Here is a 22,270-nt window from a genome sequence, read left to right as displayed (position 1 = left end):
GTTTAAATGTTGACTTGCACTTAAGGATGTACTACTTATAAATTGGTGGTTAAAGGTCAGTTACTTCCACCTCACAGAACACGCTTTTGGCCTTAACTCAAGTATTACAACATATCACACTGAAGTTTTGTTGGAAAAAAATGTGTTCACTTTTTTTTATATTTTTTTTATCCAAACGTATCAGTACAGGTCATAATAGATTCTTTCTGTGGAATTTGCATGCAGCAGCACTCTGGTTTTTTGAAAAAACTTCCCTTTTGTAAATAATCTTGTAATCTTGTTTTCATTATTATACACAAATGACTTACGATTTGTCACCTTATGCCTCGGTTCTGGCTTTCTAGGAGCACATGTCATTTACCAGCAAAGAATGCAGACTTAGTGCTAAATATTCATTCAGTCAAAATATTCCATTATGACAGAGGGCTCTGGGGGCTGTGGACAGCCCGAGAGAGGGCGAGATTTTCTCTTTGATTCACATATTTATATGTGAATGAGCTGTGGGTGAAGCAAAAGTCAGATTGCATTTTGGAAACAATATTGACATTCTCTGTTGAAGATCCAGTTGAAGTGCATACATGCTAGTTCTTTCATTTATGCTGCAGCACAAAACCAAGTAACAGAAGTAAAATGTTTTTGACCAAAGATCAAGAAGCCATTGCTCTCCCATAAACAGTCCTTTTTGCTGAAATATGCAAAAAAAAAAAAAAAAAAAAGCATCTTAGTATGTGTCTGTCCCTATGTGTTAGCCCTGGGATAGACTCCTGACCTGTCCAGGGTGTAACCCGTCTCTCGCCCAATTTATTCAATTCAATTCAGTTTTGTTTGTATAGCGTCAACTACAATACAAATTGTCTCAAGATGCTTTACAAAAGTTGACCTGAAACCTCTAGAGTGACTGGGCAGGCAGTAACAGCTATGATAAGCTCCAGTGTGTTATCGATACAAAATGAAACCTTTGGATTTGGTAAAATAAAAGAAATGTGGGATATGAGATAGACTCCAGCAACCACAGAGACCCTAGCGTGGATAAGAAGATGAGTATGATGTGTATGAGACATGTGTATGAGACATGCGATGAAGCTACTGGACACTGAGTTCCCTCGAATAAATGAAGTATCTATCTAATCTAATAGAAGAAATGGTGGCAGGGGCAGTTATTTGAGAACATTTGACACCACCGTTCCCTCGTGTTCTTTGCGTTGGGTTTCTGATAAAGGGCGTAGGTCAAAATATGTCGCTCTAATAAAGTTGTTCTGTGTATTAGAAGTTGTGCTGGAATCTCGACCTTTCCTGTATCTTTCTATGAGCCGCGTTCCAAATTAGTCTGGTGAGATGAGCTTCAAGGGTTTGCGTAAGATCCCTCTACACCACTAAATGACGCACTTGTGTCTGTGTCTGTGGAGAAAATGCATCATACTGACTACTGCACATCCGTGAGATCACCCCTAGGATGCCCTAAGAGCAGTTTTGAAGTTTAGCGACTTTAGCCATCACTGCATCTCCCTGGTTAAATCAAAGTTGGGAAAAGACGTGTAGTGTGAGTGAAGCGGAGACGGGTGATGCAAAAACTTATTGACCTGTGATGGCACCCACCTGTCACTCAAAGCTGCCGCACCAAATTATACTTAACTTTGACTTTAACATTTAATTATTAATCAAATGCTACCTGCATATGCAGGGGGGATTCTATTATTTGAGTGATCTGCTACATATCCTTTATTTAGCAGGGTTATCAGCAGAATGACGGTTTGGATGAGGCGAAGGCAGAACCAATACCTGCAGGGATCATTGTAAAGTTGTGGTTTCTGAGGAATTTTGAAACAAACTTTCACGGCCAGTGAAGTTTCTAAAAGTGTCAGTGTGAATGGAGATTGTAAGGGCTCTTCTGGACTGAGATCTGATTTTTCCAAATGCCAGGACTCCTTCTCAATTTTCAATGCACCCTCTGGCTGAAGTCCGCCCGAAGGTCCACGGAATGCGGTATTCATGCTGTCAAGCTCACAGCGAAATCAAAATCTCCACGTTATTGGTTTAAAAGGCTGCACAGTACAGTGCTGCTGAAACAGTGAAAACCCATAAACTGAATTAAGTGTCACGATTACAAAATCATTACTCGACAATTACACTAAACCTACCCTTCTGCAGGTCTTGCTAGCATTATAACTTTACAAAGTGAAACTATTTTAAGACATGTAAGAGGTGTTGTGCATGAAATTAAACGTCCCTCTCACAACATCGGTAGACTAGAAAATACTGAAAAGAAGATTAACACCCTATTATATACATATTAAGATCTAAGCAAGAAATATGGCCTCTAGGTCTGTGTGTCCATCTATAATAGAATCTACTGTGTGTTTCAGCCTTGTTTTTCTCTCCTGTGTGGCTTCAGGTGCACCACCCCTCTCCAATTCTGCAGAAGATGGTTGAGTGCACCTGTTTTCACTTGCTCATCAGGGGGAAGAGAGCATAAATGGTGTGAAGAAGCGGGTCAGGGTAGAGCGAGGGGATCTGATAGCATTAGTGCCGTGTGTCAGTTATTATTCACATAACTCAATGTCTTTTTGTGTCCTTGTTTCGCAGGTGGCATGCATCTATGAATTATGGCCAGTTCTGTAGTGCACAGATTTCATTTCCTTCCCAGTGTGTGGAGGGTCACTCCAGCCACTTCTTTTTAAAGCTTTTTCCATTCAACCTGTTGTCACGTTAGTTATTTCCAGTGCGGTGAGGTCTTTGCAGATTCACGGTATCAGGTGCTTTGGTGGATGAATTGACCTGGAGGGAGCGCTTGTCACCGCAGTTATGTCGGAGCCAGAAACCATGAGACAGATGAGCAACGGAGCAGATGAAGCCATTCTCAGGCTGGACACTGAAACCCCTTTAGGGAATCTGTTGCATGATTATTGTGGACTTAAGGTTGCAGCAGAATCTCCGGCCAAGCTGTCCTCCTGCCACAAAGGGGGCAAATAGGCTGATGACATGTAGAGGTGTTTGCCATGAGACAACTGTAGTGTCGGCGGGGATCACTGTACGTGAATCACTGCAGACCCCGCCAGCTAAACGCCAGCACATGTGGCCAAGAAAGACACGACGCAGATGTCGGCAGCATCATTTATTTTTATTAAAATCGCATTAAAATGCAATTTAAAACTGATGAATAAAAAAAGCTTAAGGACATGGAGCAATTTCAAAATGTAGATTTATGCAGATAAATCAATTTTGGTTTTGTTACTGTTGTTGTTTTTAATCTAGTCAACCAACCGGATTAAAACAGATCCCGAGTTAAAGAGCGAAACGTGATTACGATAGCATTTAGCCAGATGTTCTCCTCCAGGTTGTGCAATAAAACCGGAGAACAGGTGTCAGATGTGAGGACTCCAACAGCAATTGTGAATAATGAATAGAATGGATGAGGCAGTGACTCAGGAATTGCAAATAAAAAACAAATTAAAAAGTCCCTGAATGCATCTTGTGGGATGCCTAATTCACACAGTTTGATTGCCATGCTTTTCCAGCTTGTATTTGTGCTGCTTATGGTGCTTGGTGGGGAGTGAAGGGAACATTTCAGAAATCATGTATTTATGCAAGTAGGCTGAATGAAATAGCTCCAGGGAAACAAAACTAATCAGACAGTAATGCAGTAACATGTGCCTGGTGTGTGAAACACCCTCAATGTATAGAAGTTGAATTTATTCAGTTCCCAAATGAAAAAGGTTCTTGGGGAATCTCACATCACAGAGGCAAATTCAAATGTCTCAAACTCAAAGCTGTTCTGCGTGTTCAGAATATTTATACACCAAATAAACTGACATAAATAATGGATGCATATGAGAAATGAATGAAAAATAATCTAATAATGTAGAATGATTCACATTACGTTATGAGATTATTAATAATTCTTTATTTCAAATAGGGGTAATCAGTTACTGCTTGATATTCTGCTTGGCTGTATAGCTGATTTATTCATTGTTACTTTAATTCCTGTCCCGCGCTCTCTCTCGCTCTCCATTTGCTTTTTAAACCTTTGAACCGAGAAAGATCAGGCTGCGGATGAACTCTGTGTCCTCGCGGTTTCATTCCAGAACCTCTTTTCTTCTATTTACCACTGGGTTCCATTTGCTCAGCGCTCCAGGAACTGCGCTTTTCTTCTGTGATTCATTTATTCTGTCCTGTGAGAAAATTCTTTCAAGGCACATCACTTAGCATTGTGGGGAGCAAGCAGCCCAAAAGGGACGCTACCGTATTATCTCGACGTAGTGCGCCGCAGCCATGTATTATGGTGCAAGGGCGTACGCTGCTTTGTGTGCAAAATCTTGCTTTGAAATTTTCAGGCAACCCAGAAGAAATACTAACAACCATTTTCAGATAGTTGGTTGTTGGAATACAGTACTAATAGCTAATAGATGGATGTTCCAACATATAGAAACTCAGAGCAAAAATAATAGTTTCATTGAACCTTTTACTTTAAACCATAAACATTTTAATTCTATTGTATTGCGTGACACCGGTCATGACAGCGTTACAGATCTAGGATTCAGTAGTACTTTTGGAAAGCATGCTAAGTTACAGAAAGTGGTAAACAAATCATTGTGTCACATTTTGAGCGAGCTGCAGTCACAGCACATACTTTCAGCAAAATTATTACACGCAGAGCAACTCCAGCCCCCCTCTAGAGGTGTAGTAAACGCGGAAATGAAAAAAAAAATTGTCCTGACATTGCAATGCTAAGTATTCTAAACGTCTAAAACAGGTGTTAGTTGTGTTTTATTTGAACATGAGTCGTGTGTAACAAACAAAGCAGAGTTGAGGCCTTATAGTTCATATTCACATGTACGCTCATCGGCGACTTTATTAGGTACACCTTGCTAGTAAAAGGTCGGACCCCATTTTACCTTAAGAACTGCCTTAATTATTTGTGGCATACTTTCAACAAGGTGTTGGAAACATTCCTCAGAGATTTTGGTCCATATTGACATGATAGTACAGTGAACTCATTGTTCAAGGAACCAGTTTGAGATGATATGAGCTTTGTGACATTGTGCATTATCCTACTGGAAGTAGCTGTCAGAAGATAGTACACTGTGGTCATAAAGGGATGGACATGGTCAGCAACAACACTCATTCAGGTTGTGGTATTTAAACCCTGCTGAGTTTGTACTAAGGCGCCCAAAGTGTGCCAAGACCACCAGCCTGAATGGTTGATACAAGGCAGGATGGATCCATGCTTTCAAGTTGTTTATGCCAAATTCTGACCCTGCGAGACTCGTCAGACCAGGCAATGTTTTTCCAATCTTCTATTGTCCAGTGTTGGTGAGCCTGTGTGAACTGTGAGTTTCCTGTTCTTAGCTGACACAAGTGGCACTTGCTGTGGTCTTCTGCTGCTGTAGCCCATCTTCTTCAAGGCTGCATTCCTTGGTTGTAACGAGTGGTTATTTGAGTCACTGTTGCCTTTCTACCATCTCCAACCAGTCTGTCTATTCTCCTCTGACCTCTCAGATCAACAAGCCATTTTCGTCCACACAACTGCCGCTCACTGGATATTTTCTCTTTTTCAGACCATTCTCTGTAAACCCTAGAAATGGTTGTGCGTGACAATCTCAGTAGATCAGCAGTTCCTGAAATACTCAGACCAGCCCGTCTGGCACCAACAATCATACCACGTTCAAAGTCACTTAAATCCCCTTTCTTCCACATTCTGATGCTCGGTTTGAACTTCAGCAAGTTGTCTTGATCACCTCTATATGCCTAAATCTATTGAACTGCAGCCATGTGATTGGCTGATTAGCTATTTGTGTTAGCATGCGATTGAACAGATGTCCCTAATAAAGTGGCCAGTGAGCGTACATATGTATATATGTATAACATTACGCATGACACTCTGGCTCAGGTTTGCAGAGTGTTGGCTTCAAATCCAGTAGAGAAGGAAAATACCACTAAGCGTACCTACTTTTGTGTTAACTGCCGCATAAGAAAGTAAGATAGATATTAAAGGTAGCTGCAGGGCATGTAATAACATATCCATTTATAACTTTTCTCTTTCCAGCAGCCGTGGAGGCATGGAGTAGATAATATCAACCTTGGGTCTCTGTCTGTCCTTTTGAAGTTTTGATATGCTGGCTCCTATAATTTTCTTTGCAAAAAGGAGTGGCCACTATCCAGATAACAAGCACAAATGAACATTGCTCCATTTGTTCATTCTCCACATTTGCTGGTGTTTTTAGGTGGAACAATGTCCCATCCTGACATTTTGTGGGTTGGCAGGTTGAGGTGACACATGGGTTGAAATTGTATGCTGTGTGTGTGTGTGCTTCATACATGACCTGGCAGTTTGGGTAACTTACTTATTATGTACAGTATAATGATGATACAGCACTCACGATAGGGCTATGCATTCTGCCAAAGTTTCCAGGGATATATGTCAAAACCACCAGGAGATGACCTTAAAATATGGTAGATGTCTGTGAAATAAAACAGGTATGTAGAGAAAGCAAAAGTCAGACCTGCCTTACCAAAACCTGAAATCCACCTACCCACAGTTAATTGAGGGAAGGTCTCAGAGTTTCTCTGCTAGGAATTAATTCAGTGTCTGGCTATGATCTGCAGACTCTGTGCTATGATGGAGAGAAGAGTATCAGCAACAACATTGTTCTGATTGGTGTTAGGGCTATTAAACTGCATGCAGAACCGTTTTCACTCTCACTCTCTCTGTGCCTGTAAAAGCACACCACCCTGTAATGAAATCCAAATGGTGTTTAACCAGATTCTCACAGGAACTGATCCTAGTTAAGCCAGTCAAGCCTTGCCAAATTACAGTTGCTAAACTAAAATTGGAAGCACAGATTTAGTTTGTATTAAAGGGATTTCCTGCCTTGATTTAAAGTGATTAATTAGATTTCCTGTGTGTGTGTGGAAAAAAAAGATAACTTCACACTATAAACATGTTATTTTGAGCAAGGCTGTGTGATGTGGCAAACATTCAAAGCAGCCGTACCCAGCAGGGTGCAGCCTGACACAGGCACACACACACACAAAAACAGTTTAGGAACAACTCAAAAAAACTGATCAGGTATCTGTGGGATGCACTGGAACCATAGACATATATACATCTTGTTGACTGCTGCCGCTCGTTGGGGCGATGTGTGTACAGGGCGGCCATCTTGGTACAGTACCGCTCGCTCCTGCATGCATTATGCTTATAGCTTACATCTGTTTTTTCCCCCTTTATTTCAACAACCTGCTCACTCTATATTATCCCTTACTTATATCATACCTGTGAATAAATATACATTATTGATTATTAAAAATATATTGTTATAAACAGGACATATGCCATTATTTCAGGAAGGTGACGATTTGTATTTAGGTAGTAAAACCAACATTTTTAAACTATCCAAGCACCCTGTGTCATATCATAGCTACATGTCTGATGGTTTTAACAAATTGTTTGTACATCGGTCCAGAGTTCTACTTTAAAACTGCAAAGTACCTCTCTCCTTCATTGGTTTATATGCACCGCTGCCTCTGCTGGCACTGTACCAAGATTCAGATTTAGGCTTTAGGCACGTCCCCCCCACAGTCAATGTGGCGTCTAGGTATATACATCTATGACTGGAACGAGTCTGATCCACAGATGCCCCTCATCACCAATAACAATTTTGTTGCCAGACACCACAGGACACCCTCCGAGGGACCATGTCCATTCTCTGAAGGTGGTCATTATGCCTAATCGGTGTAGAGTTAACAAGTAAAACTGACTTCAACCATACATTTCCAACAGAACATATTTGAAAGTGTGATGAAATCAGACTGTTAACAAATGATTGTCTGTTTAAATAACGTTGAACTTCAGAGTCATTGTGCAAAAGTGAGACTTGCGACTCTTGTCTTGTCTTGAGCGCGCCACAAATTTATGCTCCTCGCAAAATACAGAATAGCAATTTAGGACAGGAGAGAGGGTTATAGATAAAAGAACCTGAAATCTGTTTTATTTTTAACTTTAGGTGGCTTAAGGCCATATGAACGGATAAGATAAGACAAATTTCACTAGGATTTTCTGCCCACCAGAGACAATCCTTCTTGATAAAAATCATTTAAGGTGATGCATGCCCATCAAAGAGAAAAAAGATATTACTCTGATGTGGTTGCCAGATAAGCTATAAAAGATAGAAAAGGTTATATGATAAATGTCCCCTCTGAGCCTTGTATTCCCTCAACCGATGTAAGTAAAACGCTTTCTACTTGCTTCAGGCAGGGATTGGTTTAACAAGGAGGAGTACTCTTGGCAGACACTTTTATGTCGCTAAAAAGGCAGCAACATTTGGTTTTAGGGAACAAGATGGTTTGATACTTAAAAAAAAAAAAAAAAAAAACATGCAGTGATGAATCTTTTGCCAGCAATAAGATGAAAGTGCATCCCTTTTCAGGGTGCTCGAGCAGTGACGCGAACATAAACACAGGCGGACACGACACTGAGTTAGTTTCGCTGTCAAAAGACGTGATTCATCCGGGCGCCATTCTTCAGCTTAAAAAAGACCTAAATATTTGCCTACCTACTTCAAATGCCATCATTTTACATTTCATGAGATGGAAATGAATCATGCTGCAGTTTATATATACATATATTTTAAAAAAAAAAAAAAGAAAAAAAGTTAAAGCATTTTTTTTAGAGTGTAGGAGGTAATATAGGAACTGCAGATGTAGGGGGTCAGGGTCTTGTCTCGACAGTTGGTGACCCTACAAAGACCTATTATATATCAACATGTCCTTGGACTGGTCTACAGTATGCTGGACAAAAGTGTTTTGTATTACCATCAAAATGATCTGAAACTATACAGTGAAAGAAGAAGAAACTGTGAAAGCTCAACTTGATTCAGTATTAGGTTCATTATTGGTTATTAAAACTAGATTTAGGCAGTTAAAACTAAGTTAACTTAAAGATCAAGATATGTACTTGACACATACACATGTTAAAACTATGGAATTACTCAACCAATGGCCAAGCCAGCAGACACACGCATAATCATCAGGAGGTATTTTACATTGACACATTTCAAATCTCCATTGTCAATTCCGAGGAAATACTTACTTGCTTTAAATTGATGTAGACACTACATCATAAAAACTCTAACATAGAAACCCTGTATTAACATTTTAAATATGTATAAGTTGTGAATTCTGGCTTAAGTATCCAAGTAAAATAAGTATTAGCTTGTGAGTGTGACACAATTATAAACTATAGTGAGTTTCCTACTCTGTGCAAGCTATGATGGAATTTCTTGACACCAATGCTCACTTGGACTGACAGAGAGTTGTGACGAACCAAATTTACTGACTGGATCTTTAAAATGGGAACAGAGCTGAAGTTCTGACCCTATCACAGTGCTAATGTCTGGGAAAATTAGTTACACCCAGGCTGGCTTCTTAAAAATAATTAACGAAATGAGTCAGTTCTTTGAATGGCTCTTTGAAAGGAACAGATCCACAAGATCCAGCTCCCTTCAAAAGCCAAAAATCTCATCTCTAGACTGAAGTATCAACTCATTAGAATTTAATGCATTTAGGTTGACCTAAACTCAACTCGTATAGAGACAATTTCTTCAAATATAGCACAAATACCTGGATTTGGTGTTCAAAGGTCAAGAATATTTTTTTGACAAAGTTTCCAATAAATGTCTAACAAGATAAGATAATGAAGAGATCACATTTTACATTCAAAAGGTCAAAGGTCAGCTCCACTGATGAATCATAATGTTATGAAAAAACATTCATTCAAAGGCTTCCTTACATATATTATACAAGACTGGGTGATGTTTTTCTGATAAAACTGATTCACTGATTTTAATCAAGACACAGTGTATCTATAAGTTATATTTAAAGCCCTAAAATTCTATTGTCTCTTATCTTCACATTCAAATTATTTATCTCCCTGAGTTGTGTCTGATGTATAAATTAAAAAATACAATGAGTATCTCAGTTAATATCGGAGAAAATGCTTAAATGTAATTATCCTTCATGACAGAAAATACACAACAGGAAATCCTCAGTGTCGGCCAGATGCAATGCAAACCAATGTTTTTTTTTTCTTTTTCTTTTTTTGACCACTCCTGACTTCAAAGGCATCCAAAGTCAGCACAGACAGAGCAGCCACCCACTGTGGGTGTGTCCGTTTCACCACTGGTCTGATTAGAAGAACTCAGTAGTTCATTAATGAGTGGAGACAATCAGAATCAGGCCCAGCTGTAATGAGTATCCTTGGAGTTCTCATTATGTGATTAGAGTAGCTTCAGAGGCGATTCTAGAGTCTGTTGGGACGCCAGGCGAACATTTCCACTAGACTTGGTCACGGAGTTGGAAACAATACTCTGTTAGTCATCAAAGAAAGAACAAACAAAATAATGTGATGCTGGCAGGATTCATTTTATTCAGATGTCCCCCATGGTTAAGTCTAGACTTGTAGCATTCGGTTAGCCCTTTAGTATTATTATTATTAATAATAAATACTATCTACTTCTTTTATCCACTTTCTTCTGTCACTCCCAGAACAATAACTCCTGTTCATTTTAAATTGGACACTGTTGTCATACTTAACTACTTCATTGTGTCTTGGGGTGGTGTCCTGATGCTACTGAAAACTTCACCGCAGTTTAAAGTTTGGCAGGGTTAGGAATTTAATATAACGCATCAGTTCAAATGAGTCAGTCGCTGGCAACAGCGGTAGTCACCACAATGAGCTTTAAAAGTGCTCACCGGCAGTTCGTCAGTAGGGGATGAACGCTGATCATTTATTCTTCAACTCAGAAATGTATATCCACACAAAAATGTTACAGATGTCTCGACTGAACCCATTAACTACTGTAACACCTTTTAGTGAAATGTGACATTTCGCTATTAAAACACGCCACTTTCTTTAGTGTCGGCAGAGTGCAACGCCTTGTCACTTCCACTGCGTGCAGTCAGGACAAAGACACACTGCCCAGGTAGCTTAGCATCTACAAGCTACGGTGGAGACACTGACCTTCAGACGGATAAGTTGAGCTGTCAGACCAGCTTCAAACCTGTTAAAGACGCAGGAAAGTCGACAAGGTGGTAGTGGAAATGAAAAGCTTCCAGTGAACAAGGTGACAACATAAAGATATTTTGGGAAAGGTCACATCAGTTACATCATTACCTCCTGAAGGCATATTGAAGCAGCGTGCCTCTACCATCATTCTGTGCGTTTATTCTTATATCCAAACATATCCATTTTGGTGTGTGTGTGTGTGTGTGTGTGTGTGTGTGTGTGTGTGTGTGTGTGTGTGTGTGTGTGTGTGCCCTTGTATCTGACACTCTCAGACATTCAGTAGTGTGGCTCAGTGAGTGAGAGGTGGTGGGATCACTGGACCGTGGCCTGCTGTACACTGTCAAACACCCAAACACTCTTCAGACATCCACTGAGGCAAAAAAAAAAAAAAGATAATATACTTCTCTGGTGCCAGTCTTACACCATTAATTTGATAATAAACCTTCTTTACCAGCTGAGTCTTGCGCTTAATTGTGCAGTTTGACTTCCTTGCACTGCTAATTTTGTTGCCAAAAAAAACCCCTCAAACCTCATTAAAAGGACATTTGGTTGGTCAGTAATTTCCATTATTTGTTGAGCACTGTGTATTTGGTCCTTGTTACACTGGTAGCTTTAACTTAACCTGAATAAAATGCAGCACTGTTCATTTCTTCAAATGCCTAGCACAACCTTTTTTACTCTACAATCTTGTTGTCACCCATTCAAAGGTCCACTTATTCCTAGTTATCCTACAAGGAATAATCCTGTCCTTTGCACATACCATGGAATTGAATGACATTTCCCAAGTTGAGCATAAAAACTCATGCTCAACCTTTAAATGAATAAAGATATCAGGTGCTCAGTTAGAATTCTGGAAATGTGAATGTCTATTGCCGCTTAAATAAGACATTTAACGTTTCTTATTGATACCTCAAGAAACATTAACCCTAATAAGGTACTGATTCAACTTCAGCTTTTTGACAAGTGGTCCATTTCATGAGTTTGTGTAAACTACAAAAGTCTTTCAGATTTCGCTCAAAATAAATTACTGAAAAAGAAATAAGACTGGAAATTTTGAATCAGTGAATGACTGGTCTCTTTAACGGTCAACCATTTGACAGTAGATCAGAAGATAAAACGTACTATGACCTCTGATTTAAGATTGTTGTATTAGATTAGAATAATTTAATCCCAAATTTACCGGTTTACCAGACATTTCTGGAGCGGTCAATTAATGTTCAGTTAACTCTCAAGAAATCTTGCATGCAATAGCACAAAAGTGTTTCACCTTCACAGAAAGTCTTTAGAAGAGGAAAGACTATAGTCTTTCCTCTTCTTCTTTTCTTCTCTCATCCCTACCACACCTTTTTTTCCTGACTGTTCTTGTCTCTCTCCCTCATTCTCCTTAGATTTCTGTCCAACACATCATTCGAGGGCCAGAGTGGCTTTATATCCAGAGAAAGTCACAGCCAGAATGTCATGTCAGAAGCTCATCACTACATCTGGTCCCTCCAGCTGGACCCCCTAGGCCAGCCAACCTGGACCCGTCTGGGACGCTGGCGCAGGGGGAGAGTCATGATGGACCAGGGGGCCTGGCCAAACCATCCGGGTCCTGGAGGCGGAGGTGACTGGCGCCGACCCGCGCGGTTGCACATGCGGGTGGTGACGCTGGTGGAGCACCCGTTTGTATTTACCCGTGAGGTAGATGGGGATGGACTGTGCCCTGCTGGCCAGCTGTGTCTGGACCCACTCACCAATGAAACTTCAGTTTTAAAAGGACTTTTCCAGAACCTCGCCGGACCCAACGGATCTGTTTCCACAGACCTGAAGAAATGTTGTTATGGTTACTGCATGGACCTGTTGGAGAAGCTGGCAGAGGACATGGGCTTCACATATGACCTCTATATTGTTGGAGACGGGAAGTATGGGGGCCTTAAGAATGGTCGCTGGACAGGATTGGTGGGTGATTTGCTCAGTGGTGCCGCCCACCTGGCCGTGACCTCTTTTAGCATCAATTCAGCCAGAAGCCAAGTCATTGACTTCACTTCACCTTTCTTCTCCACCAGTCTGGGGATCCTGGTCAGTACAGCACTTCTTTTGCTGACTTCTTTTTTCATCATTAGATTTTTCTCTCCACCTCTTACTCCTCATTTCTGTTAGTCTTTGCCCCATTTCTCCCTGCTTTGTGTCTTTGACCTCACCTCAACTGTCCGCTTGGTATGCCGGTGGTCATTATCAATATGGTAGATTTTTATTACTTTGAGCCCTTCAATATTGGATTCTAATGTAATTCCCCGTGAGGGGTTGGGCTGGAGAGTGTACAGCTTTGTGGGGAGAACTTATTATTACAATTACTATAGCTATTCTCACCAGCTGACAGGCATAGTGATGGTGGTAATCGCTCTCTCCTCTCTTCCTCCAAACATATAGAGGTAGATGTTCAACTTTATTTAAAGCTTTTTCTGTGGTGTATCCTTTCTCATGTCACAGTATGTCATTTGCAAAATAGTGCTTAACAAAGAGCAGTTATCACATTAGATTTGCATCGAATGTGCATCTGAAATAGTTTTTGTCTGATAAAGGCAAGGGTACTGTAATTTTCAGCTTCCCTTTTATTTATTGTCAAAGTCAAAAGTTTGGACACACCTGAGAAAGCGTGTCCAACGTTTTGACTTGTTCTTCCCATCTTGCTCTGTTCCACTTCACTTATTCGCAAACCATAAAATCTGATAATGACAGTTCTTTCTTTCTTCTCCATGTTTTGTAATATCAATTATATATTTTTTCCCCATTCCATGTCCCTTCCTGCCCAGGTTCGTACTCGCGACACAGCTGCACCCATTGGGGCCTTCATGTGGCCTCTCCACTGGTCCATGTGGCTCGGCATCTTTGTCTCCCTCCATGTCACCGCCGTCTTCCTCACCCTGTATGAGTGGCACAGCCCGTTTGGCATGACGCCGCGTGGACGCAACCGCGAACGAGTGTTCTCTTTCTCCTCAGCGCTCAACGTCTGCTACGCGATTCTCTTTGGGAGAACGGTGGCCATCAAGCCCCCCAAGTGCTGGACCGGGCGTCTGCTGATGAACCTTTGGGCCATCTTCTGTCTCTTCTGTCTGTCCACCTACACCGCCAACCTGGCCGCTGTCATGGTCGGAGAGAAGACCTATGAACAATTGTCAGGGATTCATGATCCAAAGGTATCAAAGTTTCAAAAGTCTTCAAAGAAATGTTTATTGCAGGCATTGGCATGCCACATCCATCTGTGATATACGGGGTCCATACGAAAAAAAATTGTAAGGTGCCCACCACATTGCTTTCTATCTCTTACAAAAAAAAGTAGATAAGCACTGGTGCCATGGAGGAGTTGTTATTGAGAGCAGAAAAAGGAATAAAAATGGTGCTCCTCCAATCTTGACAACATGTCGAGAGGAAGACCATTTATTTCCTGTTGATCTTGAGCAGTGGTTTGCACGTCTTTCAGAAGTCGCACTGATGTATATGGATGTACGGTTGCACTGAGTGGACAAAAAGGTGTTTTGACTGACGCAGAAAATTAAACCTGTCCATTTAATGACAGGTTAAGGGTTGAGAATCTGTGGTATTTATTGGTATTTATTTTTTGAATGTGCAACAGAGTGGGAAAATAAGTACAAACCTGGAACGCAATCTCCTTTATTATCAGTGTGATGGAGAAACGCGTTATCAGGGTCTTTAATTTCGATAGAACACACATTTCATTATCATCCTTGAGTGCAGATTAAAAGGGCAAAAGTTTTAAATGTTTGTCCGCAAACTTTCTTAATCAGTTTGTTGTTCTGTTGCGCTGTTTGTTGTTCCATCTTTTTTTTTCTTTAAAAAAATCTTTGTTATTAGACTCTCTAATTAAACTCTTTAATTAAACCACCTTTGTGAGGGTAAATTGTGCAGAGGTCCTTAATTCTATTTGCCATCTCTCCAAATTCGCTGAATCAAAAGAGCGCAGCAATATCGGGTCAGTATGTTGGAGAAATGAAAAAAAAAAAAAAAGAAAGCAAGAACCCAATTTAAAAGGAAAATTCCAATATTTAATGCTTTTAAAGGCCTTCTAAAGGTAAGGACTAGGTTTATTTCTTTTCCTCTTCTTGCAGCTCCACCATCCCTCTCAGGGATTCCGATTTGCTACAGTGAGAGAAAGCAGCGCAGAGGACTACGTCAAGAAGAGTTTCCCTGAGATGCATGAGTACATGAGGAGATACAATGTCCCAGCAACACCAGATGGCATAGATAATCTCAAGTAAGACAATACAGGCCACAAACAGCACAACATAAAGGCAAACGTGACTGATCAAGTACACACGGGCTAACTGTATGTGCATCCACAAGGAAAGTCGAAACTTAAAGAAAAAGTTGCAAGGATAATTGCATCCCTGCTGCTGTCATTTCCCACCACAAGCCTGTCTGTTCACATTCAGATCTCACCCTCCTCTTTACCCTGCCACTGCTGTCATCCTAAGCTGCTTCAGCATTCAACTGGCGTCCCCGCAGAGCGTAGCAGAAATATGGTGAGAAAAGGCAGCTGGGAACTCAGTCCCAGGCTGTGTAGGACACAGTTTGAATGGATGAAACAAGTTGTTCCTTTGTTATTTACTACTGAGCTTGTAAAGCGCTGATTAGGGGGTTGAAGGAAAATGTCATCTTTAGAGAAAATGAGCATGTGGTAACAGGACAGTAAGGACGTGTGCTGCGGTACAGCCCTCTACACCAGGGAACAGGTTTGTTTCCACATGCCCACGAGGAAAAGCCTGAGGCAGGGTGAGCATCAGCAAAGACCCCAAGATATACACCAGAGCAGGCGTCAGTGACACAGAAATTACATTTATTTAGAACAAAACAGCATAAAAGGATGAGCTGGGGTGGAGGTGGGTTGCAGAGTGGCTTGCAGAGGAAACAGCAAAGGTAGACAGAATAAAGCAGTATTAGGAAGGAGCCTTGAATGACATTTGCCAATAGACGCCCTGCTGAGCTCTCAGCTTAGTTATCAGCTGATGTGGGTTGCTTATACTGTAGATTAACCATCAGCTGATGTAGCTGGCCTTGTTAGCTGAGCTTTACTAGCTTTACTGAATTAACGCTATGGTCAATTTACATAATGTTGCAGTATATTGCATGTGTTTACATTTTACACAAGTTATAGTGTAACACTAATGTATGCTCCATTGACAGGGCAGCGCCATTTGGAGATTAAATTCAGCATTCGTGAATGGGCCAGACACACTATGCTGTGGTTGGTGATTTGCTTCACAGAACAATCACCTAAAGTGCTGTTTAGGTTATTACACGGCTTGAAGAAAGCAAAGCCTGTGGTGTTTAGATAACACTTTCTTTTAACAAGTCAGACATCACTATACATTTGAAGCTAAAAAAGAAAAAAAAATCAAAGTTAAGTGTCATCCAGTGGGGTGAGACTTTTGTAATTCATTCCACTTGCAAGCTGGAAAGCAGAGAAATGTAATCTTGCCAAATTTAGTGTTCATTTGAGGGGTAATTAGAATCGGTCTTGAGGTTTTGTCTGGTGAGTGGGGGATTTAAATCTGTGAAGAGAAGTGATAAGTTGAGGAAGCTTTTGGAGGAGGCCTTTATAAATGAAAGACTGTAGTTTCCTATTTGTTGCCAAGAAGAGCCAGCCTAATTTTTCAAAAGAATGTTCTTCATGAAGTACCATAAGTGCATGCAAACTGGAGATAGGGGCTACTGCTAATAAAAAATTTTGACGTTGTTAGTCTTCAGCATATATGCTTAAATCTCTGAATATAAGTGGCCATGGACGTAAACAAGACTCTTATCTGCATAGAAATTGGTTTGTAATATCTCTACTATTATTGGTCGATAAATAAGAAAATGGCTGAGATTTTGTCATTACTTATTATGATAATGTTCTTTGGTCTGGCCTGGCCTGGGTTCATTCCAAGATATCCAAACATTAATGTGCCAAAAAAAACTTATATAACTTTTATATTGCATTAAGGCCTAATTTGAAGCATAATTAAGGATGTGATGCCTGAAATGAATGAAGAGAGGAGAGAGAGGGAAAAATCAAGACTGAACAACCTGGTTTTCAGTGACCTTTCAGTAGCCTACAGCATGGTCCACAAAATTTCACTCTATATTAACTTACTGTAACACACTTCCTGTCATCCTTAATTGACCTCGTTGTGACTGCCAGGTTAACAATAGGTTTATGAAAAAAAAATGCAAATAGCCAATCAGAGACATTTGTCTCTATGAAAAAGTGTTTTACATCGTTAGCACCCTATGCAAGCAAGAAATAACCTGAGAAATCTGAAGAACGTGGGAGACCATGAACACATACAAGTCTGTGTCATCTGCATAGAAATTAAAGCATAAAATGTAAATCTATCAAACTATTATTAGCTGATGAATAATTAAAATATTACTGAGCAATAATGGGAAAACTATGTTTTCCAAATAGAAACTTCATTAAATTTGCTTAAAAATGACGCCAACACTGAGGTGCCAAAAATAACTTATATGACTCAGTCTTTATATATGTAAGGCCTAATGTGGGGCATAATTAACAGGGTGGTGCAGCTCAGTGAAGTAAGGAGATGTATCCAAGACTGGGCCATAGAATGGACTACATCATTTCAATTCAAATTAGCTTAGTGTAGCACACTTCCTGTGATCCTTGAGGGATCCACTCGTGACTCAGCAGAGACCCTTATGATATCCTCTTAATTATCCTGTGTTTTTTTCTGGCCTTTTTCTGTATCTTGATTGCCTTAACATATGGCTCCTGGAAATTTGCTGCACTTATTTTGGTTCTCATCCTTGCACAATATGCACACATTACATTAAGTGTTTCATTAGGGCTGTTTTTACCATAATGCTTCAACTTAAAAGCAACTGAAACTAACAATGACTACTGACAGTAGCTTGCCTGCTGCATAATGAGAGCATCTGGAGTAAGTTCACCGACTAGGGCATAATTGGCCATCAAACAACTGTTTCTTCTATATAGGCTGGCAGATTTATAGGAAATTCTCCTCACATATTACACAAAAACTTTTTATTATGAATGATTTGTATCATTGAGGAATGTAATATTGAGAAGTTTTCTCTCACTGTCAGATCTCTGATACTCATAATGTATTAAACTGCTTTCGCAACACACCATTTGGCGGTTTCCTTTTGTGCCATCCTGATACAAAAAACTTTGCACATGCATTATTTAAGGAGGATGATGCAGAAATGACTGTGCCGTGTTTTAATCACACTGGTGCTCCAATCACACAATACACAGGCTGCGTTGGGAAGACCAAGGGCATCAGCCGCAACCTAATTCAACCTGTAATAATGAACAGCCAGCTAGTGAGAGATTTCAAACGCCGTCCTTGATAGCAAGTGAAAAACACAGTATATCTTGAAAAAGCCTTTGTGGCATCTCAGTAGGCTCTGGCTGTCAGCGAAGACATTTTAGAGTTGTTTTGTAAAAGCCTCACCGTGAGTGTTGTGACTTGATATATTACCTCCGTATAACAGACCTGTGAGGAATGTGAATAAACTGGCTAAACTGGAAGACAGGCAGTGATTTTACAGGCAGGTAGCCAGGGGAAGTATCTGGAGAAAAATACAGACAAGGCCAGTCCGAGCAACGTGGAATTCAGACGATGCAAATGAGAACAGTAGAGGGGATCTGTTGAATTCTTTGCATCCCACTTCAGTGACTGTGGTGAACTGATTTTTCAAGGGCTTTTTAAAACGCCTCCAAAGAAAAACAGTTCATGCCCATATGCCTTTAGTCCCTTCTTGATCACTCTGAACTGATTTTTTTTTTTCACTCATTATTGTCACATTATGTCCACGGTGCATGTCCGTGGTTTAACACGATGTTTCCTGGACCTTCGTTCTTCCTGATTAGCAGAGACAGTGAAGTCATTGTAACTTAAAGTGGTTATATTTAAACTTTAAATGAATCATTAAGACCGGAGCTGTGTTTCAATATTACCATGTTTAGCTGAATATTATGCACACAGTATGAACTGCCACACTTTTGATTAAGTTTTGCAGACTTATGCCATTAAATATTCATTTGTTCCTGTTTTGCTTGTAAATTCTGAGCAATGTTTAATGAATAAACATTGCTACTGGGTGCAGTACCGATGAGTTAACCAGTTCACCATCTCAGTGAAGAACCCGTCCTTGCACTTCAGCACAACGCAAATGTCTACAGGGTTTTATAGTGGAGCAAAACAGCAACTTACACTTATACGATGTCCTTTTGTTGAACATTTGCAGGGCTGACCCTCAGAAACTGGACGCATTCATCATGGACAAAGCTCTGCTGGACTATGAGGTCTCCATAGATGCAGACTGCAAAACACTGACTGTTGGAAAACCTTTTGCAATAGAAGGTAACACACGGACGCTTATCATACCACAAGTTACTTGCATATTTAGAACACAATATTATCCCGAACATATATCAAGGACTTCATGATCTTAGTGGATTTACTGACCAGTTGGGGTATTGATTAAGAATGTTTCTAATTAAAGCCATTCCTACTCTTGCAAGCAAAATGTGTTTTAGGTGTTCTAGGTTTAATTGTGATGCATGACCACAGACCCACTGACCATTTTTGAGAACGACCCTCAATTTAACAATATCAATCACTCAGCATGACACTGTAGTTAATCTTTTGGCTTTCAAAAGCTTACAATCTCCACCGTCTACGGTTAATCTCCGGTCCATTTAGCGAGCCTCTTCCTCCCACTGTGAAAATGTTCCCGTGGCGGTTGCCTCCATTACGGGCCACTGTACTCCCAGATTCCAGTGCTTCTGTTAATTACTTAATGCACCCTTAAGCCTTCTGGATACAATACAAATCAATCAGCGTACTTCCTATGAAGGCAAGGTACTTTTGCGATTGGCTATTGTGGAATTTGTCACACACTGGTGGCATGCTAAGGCATCTAGATCTTTTAAATAGAAATGGGAAAATTGTCAAGACCCCATGTGTTTCTGAGCTGCTTTATTTTGCCCCACAGTTATAAACCAGGGACAGAATGTAACTGGAAGTGAAGTGGAAAAAGGTGAAAAAGCTTCTGCTGTTGTGACAGATGAGTAATCGTTAAGGAGCTTCTGTTCTGTGTGTGTGTGTGTGTGTGTGTGTGTGTGTGTGTCTGTGTGTGTCCACTGGCAGGCTACGGCATTGGCCTCCCTCAAAACTCTCCACTCACCTCCAACTTCTCAGAGCTTGTTAGCCAGTACAAGTCAGATGGCTTCATGGACATGCTGCATGACAAATGGTACAAGGTTGTGCCCTGCGGAAAGCGCAGCTTTGCTGTGACTGAGGTAAGAACTGAGTGGAGCGAGACACGTGGGATGGAGAGTTGATTTAATGTTACTGTTTATGGTGTGTATATATACTCATTGGCAACTTTATTAGGTACACCTTGCTAGTAAAAGGTTAGACCCCCATTTGCCCTCAGAACTGCCTTAATTCTTCATGGTGTACTTTCAACAAGGTCTCTGAGCAAACACAAATTTTGGTCCATATTGACATGATAGCATCAAACGGTTGCTGCAGATTTGTCAGCTTCACATCTGTGATGTGAATCTCCTGTTCCACCATATCCCAAAGGTACTCTATTGGATTGAGATCCGGGGTGTGGAGGCCATTGGAGTACAGTGAACTCATTGTCATGTTCAAGAAACCAGTTTGAGATGATATGAGCTTTGTGACATGCTGGAAGTAGCCATCAGAAGATGGTACACTGTGGTCATAAAGGGATGAACATGGTCAGTAACAATACTCAGGTAGACTGTGGCTTTTAAACTATGCTCAATTTGTACTAAGGGGCCCAAAGTGTGCCAAGAAAATATCCCCCACACCATTACACCACCACCAGCCTGAACTGTTGATACAAGGCACGATGGATCCATGCTTTCATGTTGTTTACGCCAAATTCTGACCTTGACATCTGAATGTCACCACTGAAATCGAGACTCGTCAGACCAGACAACATTTTTCCAATCTTCTATTGTCTAATTTTGGTTCTTAGCTGACAGGAGTGCTGTAGCCCATCGTCTTCAAGTACTTCTTCAAGTATTCTGCATTCCTTGGTTGTAATGAGTGATTATTTGAGTTACTGTTGCCTTTATATCATCTCCAACCAGTCTGGACCATTCTCTGTAAACCCTAGAAATGGTTGTGTGTGAAAATCTCAGTAGATCAGCAGTTTCTGAAATACTCAGACCAGCCCGTCTGGCACCAACAACCATACCACGTTCAAAGTCACTTAAATCCCCTTTCTTCTCCATTCTGATGCTCGGTTTGAACTTTAACAAGTTGTCTTGATCACCTCTACATGCTTAAATGCATTGAATTGCAGCCACATGATTGGCTAATCAGCTATTTGTGTTAACAAGCAATTGAACAGGTGTTCCTTATAAAGTGGCCAGTGAGTGTATAAAATGAATCGTTTATTTATATTGCATAACAACAAGTTATTGAAATGCATTATTGACAGTGCCATAGGGTATCGCTGTAGCTTGTTCGGAGAGCTTGATAAAAGTATTTTTTCTTCTTATTGCAATATTTTCTGTGAAAATGTTTCCCCTGCTCCCCACAGCTCATGTACAGTAATTGCTCCTTTGTAATTCAGAGCCGGCCTCTGACCCTCCAGCTGCTAAACAAGCTGTGTACCCATAACTTGCCTTCTAAGGAGTCCTGGCCCCGTGGTCCATTCTGCCCTGCTATTAGGGAGCACTTAGCTCTCTTAGCGGCCTGGCCGTCTCTCCACCCATCTGTGACTTTGGAATTCCCAACAGTAGCTCCGAGCTCAGGACTCAGACTGCAAACTCTGTATTCTGTTCAAGCTACTTGGTGCATTAATATTTTTTGTTTTTCTCTTTTATTTATTTATTTTCTTAGCTGCTTTGCAGCAGTCAGTGTAATGTCCGTTGCTTCCAGTGAAATCAAATTGATACAGCACTCGCAGGCTTTGAACAACAGACTCACATCAGTCAAATTATTATGTAAATTGCGATTGTAATAGCTGGGGATGTTGGAAAGGACTATATAGGTTATGTATTCAAAATACTGTATTTAGTTACAGAATTCTTGTTTTTATTCATTCTTTTGTTTCTTATTAGGTCATAAGACTTGTGGTGCCTTTTCATTTCAGCCATTTCCTCTTGATTTAAAACTATAGACGTCTACATTTGCAGAT

At 40.5% G+C, this 22,270-nt stretch overlaps 1 protein-coding gene across 1 annotated transcript in view; it reads left to right on the top strand.

Moving 5' to 3' along the window:
* The window catches only part of grin3a (glutamate receptor, ionotropic, N-methyl-D-aspartate 3A), a 46,947-nt gene that overhangs the window by 13,992 nt on the left and 10,685 nt on the right, over nt 1-22,270 (top strand). The window contains exons 3-7 of the mRNA XM_047569120.1: nt 12,448-13,117; nt 13,852-14,235; nt 15,166-15,311; nt 19,334-19,449; nt 20,239-20,390. Coding sequence (XP_047425076.1) covers nt 12,448-13,117; nt 13,852-14,235; nt 15,166-15,311; nt 19,334-19,449; nt 20,239-20,390 — 1,468 coding nt within the window. The remainder of the gene's footprint in view (nt 1-12,447; nt 13,118-13,851; nt 14,236-15,165; nt 15,312-19,333; nt 19,450-20,238; nt 20,391-22,270) is intronic.

Source organism: Mugil cephalus, chromosome 19 (assembly GCF_022458985.1).
Source record: "Mugil cephalus isolate CIBA_MC_2020 chromosome 19, CIBA_Mcephalus_1.1, whole genome shotgun sequence".
In the NCBI taxonomy this organism is placed as follows: Eukaryota; Metazoa; Chordata; class Actinopteri; order Mugiliformes; family Mugilidae; genus Mugil; species Mugil cephalus.
The sequence above is the reverse complement of the archived record's forward strand: the minus strand, read 5'-3'. Positions and strand labels throughout refer to the sequence as shown.